We start from the raw sequence: 18,645 nt of genomic DNA, 5'->3' as shown, positions 1-18,645 counted from the left end.
CAGCTCACCTAAAACTTTGTCATTTGGACACGTTGAAAGGTAATAAAAAAATATGCAAGTAATAAAATTCCAGTAAGGGGGCCCCACAGGGTGGTTGTCCGCAGTGACATGTTTTCATTGTGCTTGTTCATTGTAGATTTAATTTGGTTGTGTTTATATTTCTGTTTCATTTTCAAGTTTATTTTTGAATCTTTTTTTATTTAATTCTATGTGATTGGTTTAATGATTATGATTACACCTCCTTATTTTTGTGTTTATAACTGTTTTTATGACAGCTCAGTTGTGATCATCCTGGCACCTGCGGCTGTCGTGTCCGTCTCCGCCTCAGTGGGGCGCTGCGATCAAGCGTGCCAGAATTTATTTCAGCGAAGAAGAAGTAGGAGCCACAACAATACACAGGTAGCTTCCTGGCTGGAGACCTGCTCCAGGTCCCGTCGACCGTCGACCGGTAAAACGTTTCCACACGGAACATTTCTGTAAACAAATCTCCAGAAAAATTGTGCGCGGTGGTGAACTTAGTTCTGCGTGTTATAACTCGTGTTATAACTCGTAAATAACATGCCGTCGTTGTTGTGACGCGCAGACGGCAGAGGCTAGCAAGCGCCCCGTTAGCCTGCTCACACAGTCCGGTCCTCTTTCTTCCGTTTCTGTTTGATGTCTCCGGTCTCCGGTACCGCGTGCAGACATGGAGAGTTTGTACAAGCGGAAAATGTTCGCGTCGATGCGAAAGACCAAAGTGGACGCGTCGAAGAAGCGGGAGATCGGCCTGCCCGCCTCCATCCTGGACGACAGTGACGAAGGCTCCTTCTCCTCCTCCTCCTCCTCCACCGCGTCCCAGTCCGACTACCAGAGCTCCCCGGAGGAGGACAGCGAGCAGGAGGACCGGGGACGGACCCGGAGCCGGGTCCGGAGCCGGGTCCGGAGCCGGAGCCGGAGCCGGAGCGAGTCCGGGGCGACATCCAGCGACGACAGCCGATCCGTGACCCGCCGGAAGAGGTCGTTTCTGGGGGGCGACGACAGCTCGTCGTCGTCCAGCACCGGCGAGGATGAAGATGAGGACGACGATGATGAGGAGGAGAAGAAGAAGAAGAAGGAGAAGTGTGAACCGAAGAGGATGGTGCAGCCCAGGAAACGGAGCAGGCTGCAGCGGCAGGAGGAGTCGGACTCGGACCACGCGGAGGAGAAGCGGCGCGAGGAGGCGGAGAAGCTGAAGAGGAGGCAGAGACACAACAAGCTGCTGGCGCTGTCCCGCAGGATGAAGGCCCGGGTCCCGAACCGGAGGTGGAGCCGCCTGAAGCAGGTACCGACCCGGGACCCTCATCACACAGACTTTACACTTCAGACGTAAAAATATCTTCAGGCGAGATACGACACAAACAAAAGAGTTCCTCCGAGTCTGAATCCCAAATTGTTTTTGTACTTTCAGGGTGCTGGCGAGGAGGACGACTCCAGAGAAACAAACGATGAGACCGGCGATGAAGATGGAGGAAAGGATGGCACCAAGAAAGAAGCTGCAGGAGGTGATGAAGGAGGCAGGAAAAAGAAGGAAGAGGAGGAGGAGGAGGAGGATGAGGAAGAGGAAGAGGAGGAGGAGGGGAAGCAGTAGATCCACACAATGGTGGACACTGAAGAATTGGGGTTGCGAGGTTTTTCTGGGCGTCTTGTTGCAGCAGAAAACGGACAGACAGACGGACGGACGGACGGACGTGGCTCTGCTTCAGACTGAGACGTGGTGGACGGCCAGTCGCTCGTGTGTGAGGTCACGCTGCTGATCTGCTGAGAGGTCCGGTTCAGTTTTAATTTATAACATCCCGCATATCAGGAAACCCCAGATGTTCCCACACGAACGCCTCCGGTCGGCCGACAGGTGGGACGGCGTTCACCTGTCGGGTAAAAACTTCCAGCCGGGACGTTCAGCTCTTCGATGCTTCAAGTCGCTCTGCAACGCTTCAACAAGCAGAACCGCCGTTTGAACGAAACCGTAAAAGGTTGAACTGCAGTTTGTATTTTGTTTTGTTTTGTGTGTTTCTGCAGTTTGTTGGTGGCACATGAATTCTTGTGCATTATATACATCCATCCCCGGTCTTCATGTGAAGTCATTATTGTTTTGAAGTTTTAATCTGATCTATTTCTGGACATCAGTGACGTCAAAATGATTTGAACTCAACGTCCACTTCAAAGGTTTTTCGAGAGCTTTCGGTGAATGGGAGTTTGCTCAGATGGCAAAAAGGTGTTGTTGTTTTGGCTGAAAGTAACTAATATCCATTATTGATTAACCTGCTGGTAGTGATTTTTTTTTTTAAAGAAGGCCAATTTATGGTTTCCACATGTGTATGTCTGTAAGTGTAAATGCCACCTGCACATCAACCTCAGCAGGAGTTTCTGGTTCCTCGTGCGTCGTGATGTTTGCACACCAGCTGTCACTGACTTCCTCATTATTGTTCAGCCAATCACGACATCTTGTTTCAGTGACCAACCGTCCAAAAATCCAAAGATTTACAGTTAAACGTCACATGTGACAAAAGAAAAACACCAAATTCTCATAATGAAGTTCTTAGAATCAGCAGATATTTGACATTTTTGCTTGGAAGAATTTACTTATTAGAAACGGTTGATCGGTAAGTTTCTGTTGATTAACTGAAGAATTGTTTCAGCTCGAGTTGAAAGTGAACATTGAGTGAAGATTATTGGATGTGTGACGACAATTAACTTTTGTGTAGAAACCGCGGCGACACCGTGTTCGAACCTTGATGGTCCCGTGGATTCTGTTGGACATGGATCCAAGGAAAGTGGGCGGGGCCTCCCGTCAGTCTCAGCTGACTGATGTTGGATATGTTAACTCTCCAGGCTCTATACATGTGGCAGCAGGTCAACTACAACTCCCAGAGTGCATTGCTTTAAGGAAAGAAATCCAGTCTTCATTTTCTTAAGGTTGAGTTTCTGGTCGTGTTCCAGACTGCAGCGCCGTGAATATGATCAAATAAACTCTGACTTCACGTCTGGATGGACTGTGGCCCAGAGGCTTCGGAGGATCACAGTATTTACAGACATTAAATATAACCAACTGACAGCACTCAAATTCCTTCATGTTGCACTTTTCCTTCTCTTTCATTTAAATATCAATTTGGACAAGAGATGAAATGGGACTCCTGCAATGAAGATTTGCTTCTTCAGGTGTATGTGATGACATCACCGTCTGAGGTCAGCAGCCGTTCACAAGCATCTTGTACTCAAGCTTTTTAAAGACGTCTTTTTTAATAATGTCTTCAATTTTGATAGTTTTGTCCATCTCAAGTTACAAATACTTTAATACTTTAACAGTTAATTCATCATGAGAATAATCCTTCATTGCAGAATGAGGTTATTTCCCAAAACTGTCCCAAGAAGTTTACGTTTGGTTCAAGTTAAAGCACAGCAGCGTTTTACAACAGGAACTCCTTAGCGGATGGATTGGAGGTTCATTTTGAGACATTAACGGAGAAGGGCTCCTTTATCATTTTAATCAAGGTTGTCATCGTTTCGTGCAAAAATTGCCGTAGCAAACGCTTTTTGATTCGTCGGTTTACTACTTTCTGTGACCTTCACGGGGCTTCAGGCTTCAGTGGAAACGGGTAACAAAGGGCTGAAGGAACCTGTCGTTCCTGGAGAAGTTCCCAGCCGTTAGTACCTGGAACTAAAAGCTCTGTGAACTTTAAAACGCAGCTATAAGGTCTCGTGATGACAACTGAGCCGGTTCCATTCACTGAATGAGGGCTGAAGCTAAAAATAGCAGATGTTTGTCTTCAGTGTCCTTTTAAAAAGGTCACGTACAGTTTGAGGCCGTATTAAGAACCCAACAACTCTTTATCACTTCCTCTAGATATTTTGCAGTAAAGTTTTTACGACTGACGGGAACGATGGACAGAACTATCGAAATAACACAACAAACCAAAACAACAGTCGTTTCTCTTTCAAGTGCAGATGACAACGTCTGGTTTTACTTGTAGCACTGATTTCATTTGGTCGCCCATGTTTATAAATGAAAGTGGGCGGGGCCTCCCGTCAGTCTCAGCTGACTGATGTTGGATATGTTAACTCTCCAGGCTCTATACATGTGGCAGCAGGTCAACTACAACTCCCAGAGTGCATTGCTTTAAGGAAAGAAATCCAGTCTTCATTTTCTTAAGGTTGAGTTTCTGGTCGTGTTCCAGACTGCAGCGCCGTGAATATGATCAAATAAACTCTGACTTCACGTCTGGATGGACTGTGGCCCAGAGGCTTCGGAGGATCACAGTATTTACAGACATCCTGAGAAGTAATCGAGTGATTGTCTGGGCAGCCTCAGCCGTTTTGTACTTTTGTATTTATTTCTTCCTTCCCAGCGGCCGTTACAGCGCTGCATTCATGTACTAATGTATAGAATGGACAAATATCGTCTCTAATAAGGAAATGCTCTTTATGAATATTCATTGTTTCTTTCCCACCTTTCTTTAATCTTTTTCCTCGTCCTTCTCTCCTGTGGCTGTAATGGTGTGTTGAAATGCAGTGAAAATGAATGACGAAAAAAAACCACTCATAAGTTGAGCCTGTTTGTTTGCCAGATTTCTGAGCTTTGGCAACAACAGAGTCGTCAGCTGATGAGGAACTGGACCTCCTTGAATGTTTTAATGTCCAGTTTTCAGTGCGCAGCGGCTGAAACTGAACCCAGAGTGAGAGACGTGTGGCCTTTTCTGTTTCTTGCTAAAGAAATGGACTCAGTATGTTGTACAATATAGTGAGAATACACACACACTCACACACTCACACACACACTCTCACACACACACACACTCACACACACACACACACACACACACACACACACACACTCACTCTCACACACACTCACACACTCACTCTCACACACACACACACACTCACACACACACACACACACACACACACACACACACACTCTCACACTCACTCACACTCACTCTCACACACACTCACACACACACACACACACACACACACACTCTCACACACACACTCACTCACACACACTCACTCACACACACACACACACACACATACTCTCACACACACTCTCACACACACACACTCACACGCACACTCACTCACACACACACACTCTCACTCACACACACACACTCACACACTCTCTCACACACACACACACACTTACTCACTCACACACACTCACACTCACTCACACACACACACACACATTGTTACATATCAGTGCTGTGCATTTCCTTGTTTCCACTGTATTTCTGGTCTTGCTGTATAAAGCTCTTCAGACCAACCCGCCGTGTTATAAAAGACCGTTTATAAATAAAATGTCCTCCTTTTTTTTGGACCAACTGCTGTTCCTATTTTAATGTCCCTGTTTTCATGTCCACTTCCCTTTGAATGAATCTTCTGTCCTAATAACCGCGAGGTACTTTTGTTGTCCGGAGTGGGCAACGTGAAGGTAAGGAGAAGCCAGTTCAGCCAATCAGATGTGAGAACGTAAGTCAGGTGACGCAGTCTCCGACGCCATCATTGTTAGTGGCATTGAAGCCTGTCCGGACGGTGGGAGAAGCGCCAGCGGGTCTTCGTGGAGCTCCACTCCGGGCGTCGGTGACTGCTGCCTGGAAGCAGTAACCATGGTCCAGACGTGCTCAGCGTACGGCTGTAAGAACCGCTACCACAAAGACAAAGACATTTCATTCCATAAGTAAGTTCATTCAACGTGTGCGTGTGTGTTTGTGTGGGAGCTAGTTAGCATTAGCTGCCCAGACGTGGTGGTTCAGCGCCGCGTCGCACTGCTGAAGAGTCGCGGCAGAGTTGGACCAGCCTGCGGGACCAACCGGCGGGACCAGCCCGCTGCTCGTCTTCACCAGGACATGACCACCGGACTCTGGACATTTCTTGTGTCACAGAAAACTCTCCAAACACAATCTTTACTCCGAGAAATTGAAAAGTGTTTGATCAAGTTCTCCGCAAAAAGTAAAACCTTCAAAAACACGAGTTCAGATGTTAATTAAACTTTTATTGAACCATAAACTCCTTTTGTTTTTCTGCCGAATTTCGCAGGACGTAACAGATGTGCGTTAAAAACACGTCCGGTTATATTCTGCATGTCAGCTCGGTCCACAAACACGGGAGTCCTACATTCACCTGGACTTTGACTGGAGTTCGGTTCACAGCTCGCCTCATGTCCGGTGGTCCGGTGGTGCAGCCTGCTGCGCGGTGAACGGTTGGAGGAGCAGAGCTGACAGCCTTCAACCGCTGTTTGGTTGAACGGAGGATTTATACAAACAGAATTTGTGATTTAAGAGCAAGCAAACAATTCCGACATGAAGTTTGCTTCATAAAGAACCTAAATGAATGATTGATATTGATCAGTGATTGATCAGTGAGAAGGACCGGTACAGGAGATCATTGCTGGCCACTGCAATCACACTGGAACATAACCAAATCCATCCCACATCAATAACACTGTTGCACTGTTTTTAATTTAATTTAATCTTATTCTATTTTATTTGTAATTTTTTTTATCACATGTATACCTTTAACTACCTCTATTTTTATTCCGTAATATTTATTGCTTTTGCCATATATTACATGCTGTTGTAATGAAAAAAATGTCCCCTTGCGCTCATATCGATCTATTATCGATCTATCTATTATCTATAGATTATCTATCTATCTATCTATCTATCTATCTATCTATCTATCTATCTATCTATAGATTACCTATCTATTATCTATAGATGATCTATTATCTATAGATGATCTATTATCTATAGATTATCTATCTATCTGTAGATTATCTATTATCTATAGATGATCTATTATCTATAGATTATCTATCTATCTGTAGATTATCTATTATCTATAGATTATCTATATCTATCTATCTATAGATTATTTATCTATCTATTTATTATCTATCTATCTATCTATCTATTATCTATCTATCTATCTATCTATCTATCTATCTATCTATCTATCTATCCATCCATAAGACTGCTGTTAAACCAAATCCCACACAAGTTTAAAAAAAAAAAATATCAACATAATTTGGAACAAATTTACACTTTTCTATTTATTGCTTTCTAACCTATTTTTATTATTGTAATTATTGGTTCTCAGGTTTCCTCTGGCTCGTCCGGACGTCTGTGGTAAATGGGTGTCGGCGATGAGGAGGAACAACTTTAAGCCAACGAAGTACAGCAACATCTGCTCACAGCATTTCACCAAAGACTGCTTCAAGAGAGAATGCAACAACCGCGTGCTGAAGGAGAACGCTGTCCCGTCACTCTTCACCTTCAACCTCAGCATCAAGGTGAGACTGATCTCAGTCTTTATCCAGGTGAGACTGATCTCAGTCTTTATCCAGGTGAGACTGATCGCAGTCTATAAAGGTGAGACTGATCTCAGTCTATCCAGGTGAGACTGATCTCAGTCTTTATCCAGGTGAGACTGATCTCAGTCTATCCAGGTGAGACTGATCTCAGTCTTTATCCAGGTGAGACTGATCTCAGTCTATCCAGGTGAGACTGATCTCAGTCTATCCAGGTGAGACTGATCTCAGTCTATCCAGGTGAGACTGATCTCAGTCTATAAAGGTGAGACTGATCTCAGTCTTTATCCAGGTGAGACTGATCTCAGTCTATAAAGGTGAGACTGATCTCAGTCTTTATCCAGGTGAGACTGATCTCAGTCTATATCAGGTGATGATCTCAGTCTTTATCCAGGTGAGACTGATCTCAGTCTATAAAGGTGAGACTGATCTCAGTCTATCCAGGTGAGACTGATCTCAGTCTTTATCCAGGTGAGACTGATCTCAGTCTATAAAGGTGAGACTGATCTCAGTCTATCCAGGTGAGACTGATCTCAGTCTATCCAGGTGAGACTGATCTCAGTCTTTATCCAGGTGAGACTGATCTCAGTCTATCCAGGTGAGACTGATCTCAGTCTATAAAGGTGAGACTGATCTCAGTCTTTATCCAGGTGAGACTGATCTCAGTCTTTATCCAGGTGAGACTGATCTCAGTCTTTATCCAGGTGAGACTGATCTAAGTCTATAAAGGTGAGACTGATCTCAGCCTGTATCCAGGTGAGACTGATTTCAGTCTATCCAGGTGAGACTGATCTCAGTCTATAAAGGTGAGACTGATTTCAGTCTGTATCCAGGTGAGACTGATCTCAGTCTGTATCCAGGTGAGACTGATCTCAGTCTATCCAGGTGAGACTGATCTCAGCCTATCCAGGTGAGACTGATCTCAGTCTATATCCAGGTGAGACTGATCTCAGTCTTTATCCAGGTGAGACTGATCTCAGTCTATCCAGGTGAGACTGATCTCAGTCTATCCAGGTGAGACTGATCTCAGTCTATATCCAGGTGAGACTGATCTCAGTCTATCCAGGTGAGACTGATCTCAGTCTTTATCCAGGTGAGACTGATCTCAGTCTATCCAGGTGAGACTGATCTCAGTCTATAAAGGTGAGACTGATCTCAGTCTATCCAGGTGAGACTGATCTCAGTCTTTATCCAGGTGAGACTGATCTCAGTCTTTATCCAGGTGAGACTGATCTCAGTCTATAAAGGTGAGACTGATCTCAGTCTATAAAGGTGAGACTGATCTCAGTCTATCCAGGTGAGACTGATCTCAGTCTATAAAGGTGAGACTGATCTCAGTCTTTATCCAGGTGAGACTGATCTCAGTCTTTATCCAGGTGAGACTGATCTCAGTCTATAAAGGTGAGACTGATCTCAGTCTATCCAGGTGAGACTGATCTCAGTCTATAAAGGTGAGACTGATCTCAGTCTTTATCCAGGTGAGACTGATCTCAGGTGAGACTGATCTCAGTCTATCCAGGTGAGACTGATCTCAGTCTATCCAGGTGAGACTGATCTCAGTCTATATCCAGGTGAGACTGATCTCAGTCTTTATCCAGGTGAGACTGATCTCAGTCTGTATCCAGGTGAGACTGATCTCAGTCTATATCCAGGTGAGACTGATCTCAGTCTGATCTCAGTCTTTATCCAGGTGAGACTGATCTCAGTCTATCCAGGTGAGACTGATCTCAGTCTATCCAGGTGAGACTGATCTCAGTCTTTATCCAGGTGAGACTGATCTCAGTCTATCCAGGTGAGACTGATCTCAGTCTATCCAGGTGAGACTGATCTCAGTCTATAAAGGTGAGACTGATCTCAGTCTTTATCCAGGTGAGACTGATCTCAGTCTTTATCCAGGTGAGACTGATCTAAGTCTATAAAGGTGAGACTGATCTCAGCCTGTATCCAGGTGAGATTGATCTCAGTCTGTATCCAGGTGAGACTGATTTCAGTCTATCCAGGTGAGACTGATCTCAGTCTATAAAGGTGAGACTGATCTCAGTCTGTATCCAGGTGAGACTGATCTCAGTCTGTATCCAGGTGAGACTGATCTCAGTCTGTCCAGGTGAGACTGATCTCAGTCTATAAAGGTGAGACTGATCTCAGTCTATAAAGGTGAGACTGATCTCAGTCTATCCAGGTGAGACTGATCTCAGTCTATCCAGGTGAGACTGATCTCAGTCTATAAAGGTGAGACTGATCTCAGTCTATATCCAGGTGAGACTGATCTCAGTGAGACTGATCTCATCCAGGTGAGACTGATCTCAGTCTATCCAGGTGAGACTGATCGCAGTCTATAAAGGTGAGACTGATCGCAGTCTATAAAGGTGAGACTGATCTCAGTCTATCCAGGTGAGACTGATCTAAGTCTATAAAGGTGAGACTGATCTCAGTCTATCCAGGTGAGACTGATCTCAGTCTATATCCAGGTGAGACTGATCTCAGTCTATCCAGGTGAGACTGATCTCAGTCTATAAAGGTGAGACTGATCTCAGTCTGTATCCAGGTGAGACTGATCTCAGTCTATAAAGGTGAGACTGATCTCAGTCTATCCAGGTGAGACTGATCTCAGTCTTTATCCAGGTGAGACTGATCTCAGTCTTTATCCAGGTGAGACTGATCTCAGTCTATCCAGGTGAGACTGATCTCAGTCTATCTGATCTCAGTCTATCCAGGTGAGACTGATCTCAGTCTTTATCCAGGTGAGACTGATCTCAGTCTATCCAGGTGAGACTGATCTCAGTCTATCCAGGTGAGACTGATCTCAGTCTATCCAGGTGAGACTGATCTCAGATCCAGGTGAGACTGATCTCAGTCTATATCCAGGTGAGACTGATCTCAGTCTATAAAGGTGAGACTCTCAGTCTATCCAGGTGAGACTGATCTCAGTCTATAAAGGTGAGACTGATCTCAGTCTGTATCCAGGTGAGACTGATCTCAGTCTTTATCCAGGTGAGACTGATCTCAGTCTATCCAGGTGAGACTGATCTCAGTCTATCCAGGTGAGACTGATCTCAGTCTTTATCCAGGTGAGACTGATCTCAGTCTATCCAGGTGAGACTGATCTCAGTCTATCCAGGTGATCTCAGGTGAGACTGATCTCAGTCAGTCTGATCTCAGGTGAGACTGATCTCAGTCTATCCAGGTGAGACTGATCTCAGTGTATCCAGGTGAGACTGATCTCAGTCTGTATCCTGATCTCAGGTGAGACTGATCTCAGTCTATCCAGGTGAGACTGATCTCAGTCTATAAAGGTGAGACTGATCTCAGTCTATCCAGGTGAGACTGATCTCAGTCTATCTGAGACAGTCTATAAAGGTGAGACCAGGTGAGACTGATCTCAGTCTGTATCCAGGTGAGACTGATCTCAGTCTATCCAGGTGAGACTGATCGCAGTCTATAAAGGTGAGACTGATCGCAGTCTATAAAGGTGAGACTGATCTCAGTCTATAAAGGTGAGACTGATCTCAGTCTATCCAGGTGAGACTGATCTAAGTCTATAAAGGTGAGACTGATCTCAGTCTATCCAGGTGAGACTGATCTCAGTCTTTATCCAGGTGAGACTGATCTCAGTCTATCCAGGTGAGACTGATCTCAGTCTATCCAGGTGAGACTGATCTCAGTCTATCCAGGTGAGACTGATCTCAGTCTATCCAGGTGAGACTGATCTCAGTCTTTATCCAGGTGAGACTGATCTCAGTCTATAAAGGTGAGACTGATCTCAGTCTATCCAGGTGAGACTGATCTCAGTCTATCCAGGTGAGACTGATCTAAGTCTATAAAGGTGAGACTCATCTCAGTCTATCCAGGTGAGACTGATCTCAGTCTATCCAGGTGAGACTGATCTCAGTCTATCCAGGTGAGACTGATCTCAGTCTATCCAGGTGAGACTGATCTCAATCTATCCAGGTGAGACTGATCTCAGTCTATAAAAGTGAGACTGATCTCAGTCTTTATCCAGGTGAGACTGATCTCAGTCTATAAAGAGACTGATCTCAGTCTATCCAGGTGAGACTGATCTCAGTCTATCCAGGTGAGACTGATCTCAGTCTATAGGTGAGACTGATCTCAGTCTATCCAGGTGAGACTGATCTCAGTCTATCCAGGTGAGACTGATCTCAGTCTATCCAGGTGAGACTGATCTCAGTCTTTATCCAGGTGAGACTGATCTCAGTCTATCCAGGTGAGACTGATCTCAGTCTATCCAGGTGAGACTGATCTCAGTCTATATCCAGGTGAGACTGATCTCAGTCTGTATCCAGGTGAGACTGATCTCAGTCTGTATCCAGGTGAGACTGATCTCAGTCTATCCAGGTGAGACTGATCTCAGTCTATAAAGGTGAGACTGATCGCAGTCTATCCAGCTGAGACTGATCTCAGTCTATCCAGGTGAGACTGATCTCAGTCTGTATCCAGGTGAGACTGATCTCAGTCTGTATCCAGGTGAGACTGATCTCAGTCTTTATCCAGGTGAGACTGATCGCAGTCTATAAAGGTGAGACTGATCTCAGTCTTTATCCAGGTGAGACTGATCTCAGTCTATCCAGGTGAGACTGATCTCAGTCTATAAAGGTGAGACTGATCTCAGTCTTTATCCAGGTGAGACTGATCTCAGTCTTTATCCAGGTGAGACTGATCTCAGCCTGTATCCAGGTGAGATTGATCTCAGTCTGTATCCAGGTGAGACTGATTTCAGTCTATCCAGGTGAGACTGATCTCAGTCTATAAAGGTGAGACTGATCTCAGTCTGTATCCAGGTGAGACTGATCTCAGTCTGTATCCAGGTGAGACTGATCTCAGTCTATCCAGGTGAGACTGATCTCAGTCTATAAAGGTGAGACTGATCTGAGACTGATCTCAGTCTATCAGTGAGACTGATCTCAGTCTATCCAGGTGAGACTGATCTCAGTCTGTATCCAGGTGAGACTGATCTCAGTCTTTAGGTGAGACTGATCTCAGTCTATCCAGGTGAGACTGATCTCAGTCTATAAAGGTGAGACTGATCTCAGTCTATAAAGGTGAGACTGATCTCAGTCTATAAGGTGAGACTGATCTCAGGTGAGACTCCAGGTGAGACTGATCTCAGTCTGTATCCAGGTGAGACTGATCTCAGTCTATCCAGGTGAGACTGATCTCAGTCTGATCTCAGTCCAGGTGAGACTGATCTCAGTCTGTATCCAGGTGAGACTGATCTCAGTCAGGTTATCCAGGTGAGACTGATCTAAGTCTATCCAGGTGAGACTGATCTCAGTCTATCCAGGTGAGACTGATCTCAGTCTATCCAGGTGAGACTGATCTCAGTCTATAAAGGTGAGACTGATCTCAGTCTATCCAGGTGAGACTGATCTAAGTCTATAAAGGTGAGACTGATCTCAGTCTATCCAGGTGAGACTGATCTCAGTCTGTATCCAGGTGAGACTGATCTCAGTCTATCCAGGTGAGACTGATCTCAGTCTTTATCCAGGTGAGACTGATCTCAGTCTATATCCATGTGAGACTGATCTCAGTCTATCCAGGTGAGACTGATCTCAGTCTATCCAGGTGAGACTGATCTCAGTCTATCCAGGTGAGACTGATCTCAGTCTGTATCCAGGTGAGACTGATCTCAGTCTGTATCCAGGTGAGACTGATCTCAGTCTATCCAGGTGAGACTGATCTCAGTCTATAAAGGTGAGACTGATCTCAGTCTATCCAGGTGAGACTGATCTCAGTCTTTATCCAGGTGAGACTGATCTCAGTCTTTATCCAGGTGAGACTGATCTCAGTCTATCCAGGTGAGACTGATCTCAGTCTATAAAGGTGAGACTGATCTCAGTCTTTATCCAGGTGAGACTGATCTCAGTCTTTATCCAGGTGAGACTGATCTAAGTCTATAAAGGTGAGACTGATCTCAGCCTGTATCCAGGTGAGATTGATCTCAGTCTGTATCCAGGTGAGACTGATTTCAGTCTATCCAGGTGAGACTGATCTCAGTCTATAAAGGTGAGACTGATCTCAGTCTGTATCCAGGTGAGACTGATCTCAGTCTGTATCCAGGTGAGACTGATCTCAGTCTATAAAGGTGAGACTGATCGCAGTCTATCCAGCTGAGACTGATCTCAGTCTATCCAGGTGAGAGTGATCTCAGCCTATCCAGGTGAGACTGATCTCAGTCTGTATCCAGGTGAGACTGATCTCAGTCTGTATCCAGGTGAGACTGATCTCAGTCTATCCAGGTGAGACTGATCTCAGTCTATCCAGGTGAGACTGATCTCAGCCTATCCAGGTGAGACTGATCTCAGTCTGTATCCAGGTGAGACTGATCTAAGTCTATAAAGGTGAGACTGATCTAAGTCTATCCAGGTGAGATTGATCTCAGTCTGTATCCAGGTGAGACTGATTTCAGTCTATCCAGGTGAGACTGATCTCAGTCTATAAAGGTGAGACTGATCTCAGTCTGTATCCAGGTGAGACTGATCTCAGTCTGTATCCAGGTGAGACTGATCTCAGTCTGTATCCAGGTGAGACTGATCTCAGTCTATCCAGGTGAGACTGATCTCAGTCTATATCTAGGTGAGACTGATCTCAGTCTGTATCCAGGTGAGACTGATCTCAGTCTATCCAAGTGAGACTGATCTCAGTCTGTATCCAGGTGAGACTGATCTCAGCCTATCCAGGTGAGACTGATCTCAGTCTATATCTAGGTGAGACTGATCTCAGTCTGTATCCAGGTGAGACTGATCTCAGTCTATCCAGGTGAGACTGATCTCAGTCTATATCTAGGTGAGACTGATCTCAGTGTGTATCCACGTGAGACTGATCTCAGTGTGTATCCACGTGAGACTGATCTCAGTCTATCCAGGTGAGACTGATCTCAGTCTATATCCATGTGAGACTGATCTCAGTCTATCCAGGTGAGACTGATGTCAGTCTATATCCAGGTGAGACTGATCTCAGTCTATATCCAGGTGAGACTGATGTCAGTCTATATCCAGGTGAGACTGATCTCAGTCTATATCCAGGTGAGACTGATGTCAGTCTATATCCAGGTGAGACTGATCTCAGTCTATATCCAGGTGAGACTGATGTCAGTCTATATCCAGGTGAGACTGATCTCAGTCTATATCCAGGTGAGACTGATGTCAGTCTATATCCAGGTGAGACTGATCTCAGTGTGTAGGGTCACAGATTCCTCCCAGGAGCTGTTTCTGTTCCCTCACAGTATTTTGTGACCTTCTTCCGGTCCATTGGAAGAGTTGATGTGTTGCAGCACAAAACAGAACAGACAACAAAAAGTAGAGATGATGAGACATTCAACATGATGCACTGATTTCTGATTGAGCTGTGACCGTATTCAACCAACGGTAGACGTGGTAACAACTCTGAGGAAGAACGACCAAACCCGTAACTACTGGTCAGCCTTCATGCAGGGTTTATTTACAACGACCATATATGGAGGTGGTGTCTGGCACTTCTGGGTTCCCCTCTCTGTTTTAATGAACGTGTACATTTCAGGTGGAGGTAGGTCTCCCACCTCGCTATTTTAGATAAGCAGCAGTGTTCTACATATTCCTACATGACACTGTGTCATAATCAGCTACTTTTGTAAGCGTGTTGTTGCAGTTTAAATTCAGTAGAGATTTAAATGAATGAAAACAGTTTGGTCAAGTAAGAGGCTGAAGAAGTAAAAACTAGTAGAAAGAACGATTCCAACGTTGTTTGCTTACATTCGGGTTAATATTGGTTTTAAAAAAGCAGCAGAGGAATTAAATGTGTTTTCCATCTCAGTCAGAATCCCTGGAGGATCCCTTCCCCTCCGTCATCCACTTCCCGCTCTCTCTGCCGTTGACCTCTGACCCCGCGGTGGAGGAGGAGGAGCCCGAGCGCAGCCTGCGAGACATCCGCAGCGACACGGTGGCGGTCTCCTGCGACCACAACTACACGGTGGAGGACGCGGCGCAGCAGAAGAAGCGCATCGACCAGCTGGAGGCGCAGGTGGAGCGTCTGAGGAAGAAGCTGAAGACGACGCAGCAGAAGTGTCGGCGACAGGAGAGGAAGATCAAGAGGCTGAAAGCAGCCTGTAAGGTTCCCCGGACGATCCGCCAGCCGCCGCCGGCCTTCAGCGAGGGATACGTGATTTTACCCAAACACATCTACCACACGCTCAAAGGCATCGAGTGACGAGGAGGAAGAGACTCCGTCTGCTGCCGAGGAGCTGCTGAGCAGGGCGGCAGACGTCCCGGCTCGGAGCCGGACCGCGTTTCCTGTTCCAGGAAGTGATGCGGACCGCATCAGGTCCGATGTGGATACAACCGACACCGTACATATCTCTTTTTATTTCTTTTAATCTTTTGTGTTTGGGTTGCAGTGATGATTTGTTTATATTTGTACTATTTCTTTTTTTTAAGAGAAGTTGTTTCTGAATATATTTTCTTGATCAAAGAACAGTTGGATGCTGCAGCATGCTGGATTTGCATCCTAACCTTGGGGTTGCTAGGCAACCAGACGAGACGTCTGTCGTTCAAGGAATTTTCTCCGACATCACTGAACTCTGCTTCCAATCACAAGCTGCTGCTCAGACGGAGGCGGGCTGCTTGTTGCACCCCGCTACGCTACGCTAGGGTAGGGTAGGCTAACTCCATTCATGTCCTGACTCCATGCTGAACCAGATGTGGGCTGATGTGATATCTTTTCATCTTCACTGTCAGGAAAGAGAAAACTCTTTTTTTCCTTTGTGGGATTTAAGAATGAAATCTGGCTCTTAAAGTAAAACAAGAGTCATGAACTCATTTTCTACGTTTGTTGTTCGTCTTTGAACAATTTTTCCTAAAAGGAAAAAAAATCATAACCGACTTAAAGTCGGTTTCACGTTTGACAAAGTTCTGAATGCCCGAATTCGCGCGTGTGTGTGTGTGTGTGTGTGTGTGTGTGTGTGTGTGTGTGTGTGTGTGTGTGTGTGTGTGTGTGTGTGTGTGTGTGTGTGTGTGTGTATTTGTTTACATGCCGACTCATTGAACAGCTGCTGATGTGCAATAAACTGCAAACACAACGAAGTCCCCCGGTTCTTCTCTCTGGTCCGGTCCGGTCCCGGTTCTTCTCTCTGGTCCGGTCCGGTCCCGGTCCTTCTCTCTGGTCCGGTCCGGTCCGGTCCCGGTCCTTCTCTCTGGTCCGGTCCCTGTGGTTTTAGTGAAGTGTTCGTTCTTGAGGAAGGCCGTCAGTGTTCAGAATATTCTAAATGGAAAGTTAAGTTCATGTGTTGTTAGTTTCTTCACCTTCCCTCCATTTAACTGGACATTTATTTCAGAGACTTTTCTACAAACTACATTTAGTAGTTTTTCCAGTGTGGACGAACATCTCGCCTTAAAACACGGTTGAAATGAATCTGGTAGTTACAGGTCAACGGAGAGCTTCACCTTCCAGCTCAGCTCGTCTTCATTAACACGGTGCAGCACCAATCTCCTGCTCCACCCTCCACTCTCCTCCCTCCTCCCTCCACTCTCCACCCTCCACCCTCCATCAATCCACTGGTTTCCAGCAAAGCACCATGTCCTCAGATTTGGAGGTACTAACTTTCGTCCTCACTGCTTCACACTCGGCCACAAACCGCCCCAGTGCATGCTGGGAGTCCGAAGAGGCCAACAGGACCACATCATCTGCAAACAGCAGAGATACGATCCGGAGACCCCCGAACCCGACGTTCTCCTCCTCCTGACTGCTAGATATCCTGTCATGAAGGTCACAAACGGGATCGGTGACAAAGGACAGCCCTGGCGGAGGCCACGCCCACCGGAGGCCACGCCCACTGACAACATGTTTGACTTATTGCAGTGAATACGAACACAGCTCCTACTGCGGTTGTACAGAGACCGGATGGCCCGTTGCAACGGGTCCGGCACCCCGTACTCCTGCAGCACCTCCCACAAAAACCCCCAGGGGACCCGGTCCAAAGCCTTCTCCATGTCCACAAAACACATATAGACTGGATGGTTAAACTCCCAGGACCCTCCAGTAGTCCTGTGAGGGTAAAGATCTGGTCCACTGTTCCACGACGAGGACGGAATCTGCACTGCTCCTCTTGAATCTGAGGTTCGACCAACGGTCGGAGTCCTTTCCAGCACTCTGATATAATCTTTGCCCGGGAGGCTGAGTACTGATACCCCGATAGTTGGAGCAACTCTCCGGTACCCCGTTTTGAAAATGGGAACCACCACCCCGGTCTGCCAGTCCATGGGCGCTGTTCCCGACCCCCATGAGACATTGAAGAGGCGTGTCAGCAATGCCCTGCGCCTTCAGCATCTCAGGGCGGATCCATACACCACCTCGAACAGCAGTGCTTCAGTACCTTCTGTAACCAACCTCATCAGACCGGGTGGATCCAAAAGTTCTGCAGCACAAACCAGAGCAAGTTTACGTTGCTTCATCAACATCGGTACATTTGTGATTTCCTCGTGGATTTGAGCAGAGACCCCTCCGTCAGAATTTGTTTTAAACTCAGAGACTCTGAAGATGCTCCAGAAAGCCTTCGGCAGTGAAGCGATGAACCAGACGAGGTGTTTTAAGTGAACTTTGCGTTTCTAAATGTGTCCCAGGCTGAAAAAGGCCCGTCAGGTGTGTTTTCTTTGACATCCGTGGTTGTTGTGCACCGAGTCTGTCACGGGTTGGACTGTCAACACCGACTTTAGCTGATGTTGTGAAGGGTTTGAGGGAAACGACCTGAACTGGTTGAAGCCAATTCACTTCTTCAACAGGACTTACAGCGCATCGAAAACCTTTCTCGCCTTCAGCAACGTAATAGCTTCTCCCCACCACCTCCACCTGCTGGATATGTCTCCCTGTCACTTCTCTCTTAATGCATCCGCTCCAGTTTTATGTCCACGGTGGAATCCCATCCCATCCTGGAGCTAAGCTCTGGTCGTGTTCAACAGCAGCAGTGTCGAAGTCACACCGTTTGGATCGCCCCTCGGACTTAACAAGTGTCTACAGAGTGTTTACGAGAAAATGACATCCTTAAGAACAAATCAGACACATCAGGATTCTCTACAAGTCACTTAATCATCATATTCAGAACACATACAATAAACATTTATATCCACTTTAATTCTGTGGCATCAGTGAGCAAGAAAACTAATCAGCACATTTCCTCCAAAAAAACATCCTGCAGGGAGGTTGTGGAGATGAAATACTTGTCATGTTATCTGGTTTTTCATTCATTGTCACTGTTGTTATCTGTCTGGTATGTGTGTATTTGTGTATTCTTGGCACTGCAGTAGATCAGGAGGATTAACTTCATCTTT

The 18,645-nt window shown here is 46.0% G+C and overlaps 2 protein-coding genes across 4 annotated transcripts; both read left to right on the top strand.

Moving 5' to 3' along the window:
* The first annotated feature begins 350 nt into the window (after window positions 1-350).
* LOC138634820 (transcriptional regulator ATRX homolog) lies at window positions 351-5,336 on the top strand. Its single transcript, XM_069721980.1, has 2 exons — window positions 351-1,300; window positions 1,427-5,336. Exons 1-2 carry the CDS (start codon window positions 686-688, stop codon window positions 1,604-1,606), a joined length of 795 nt encoding a protein of 264 aa, XP_069578081.1. The 5' UTR covers window positions 351-685; the 3' UTR covers window positions 1,607-5,336.
* Window positions 5,337-5,555: 219 nt separating this feature from the next.
* Window positions 5,556-15,930, top strand: thap1 (THAP domain containing, apoptosis associated protein 1). Of its 3 annotated transcripts, none has more exons than XR_011312031.1 (4): window positions 5,556-5,701; window positions 7,123-7,315; window positions 15,140-15,671; window positions 15,800-15,930. XR_011312031.1 is itself a non-coding variant. In XM_069721964.1 (3 exons), exons 1-3 carry the CDS (start codon window positions 5,631-5,633, stop codon window positions 15,530-15,532), a joined length of 657 nt encoding a protein of 218 aa, XP_069578065.1. In that variant the 5' UTR covers window positions 5,556-5,630; the 3' UTR covers window positions 15,533-15,930. The 3 variants fall into 3 exon arrangements, 1 of the variants encoding a protein (XP_069578065.1); XR_011312030.1 differs by having other exon boundaries at window positions 15,795-15,930; XM_069721964.1 differs by having other exon boundaries at window positions 15,140-15,930.
* The last annotated feature ends 2,715 nt before the right edge of the window (window positions 15,931-18,645 follow it).

This window comes from Brachyistius frenatus, unplaced genomic scaffold (assembly GCF_029030835.1).
Source record: "Brachyistius frenatus isolate BFR_SWC_R1_liver_20210118 unplaced genomic scaffold, ASM2903083v1 Contig_279, whole genome shotgun sequence".
NCBI lineage: Eukaryota > Metazoa > Chordata > Actinopteri > Embiotocidae > Brachyistius > Brachyistius frenatus.
The sequence above is the reverse complement of the archived record's forward strand: the minus strand, read 5'-3'. Positions and strand labels throughout refer to the sequence as shown.

Coding starts and splice junctions, on each gene's coding strand:
- LOC138634820 (XM_069721980.1), top strand. CDS start 686: ATGGAGAGTTTGTACAAGCGGAAAATGTTCGCGTCGATGCGAAAGACC. Junction 1,301..1,426: donor GGTGGAGCCGCCTGAAGCAG/GTACCGACCCGG, acceptor TTGTACTTTCAG/GGTGCTGGCGAGGAGGACGA.
- thap1 (XM_069721964.1), top strand. CDS start 5,631: ATGGTCCAGACGTGCTCAGCGTACGGCTGTAAGAACCGCTACCACAAA. Junction 5,702..7,122: donor AAAGACATTTCATTCCATAA/GTAAGTTCATTC, acceptor ATTGGTTCTCAG/GTTTCCTCTGGCTCGTCCGG. Junction 7,316..15,139: donor CCTTCAACCTCAGCATCAAG/GTGAGACTGATC, acceptor TTTCCATCTCAG/TCAGAATCCCTGGAGGATCC.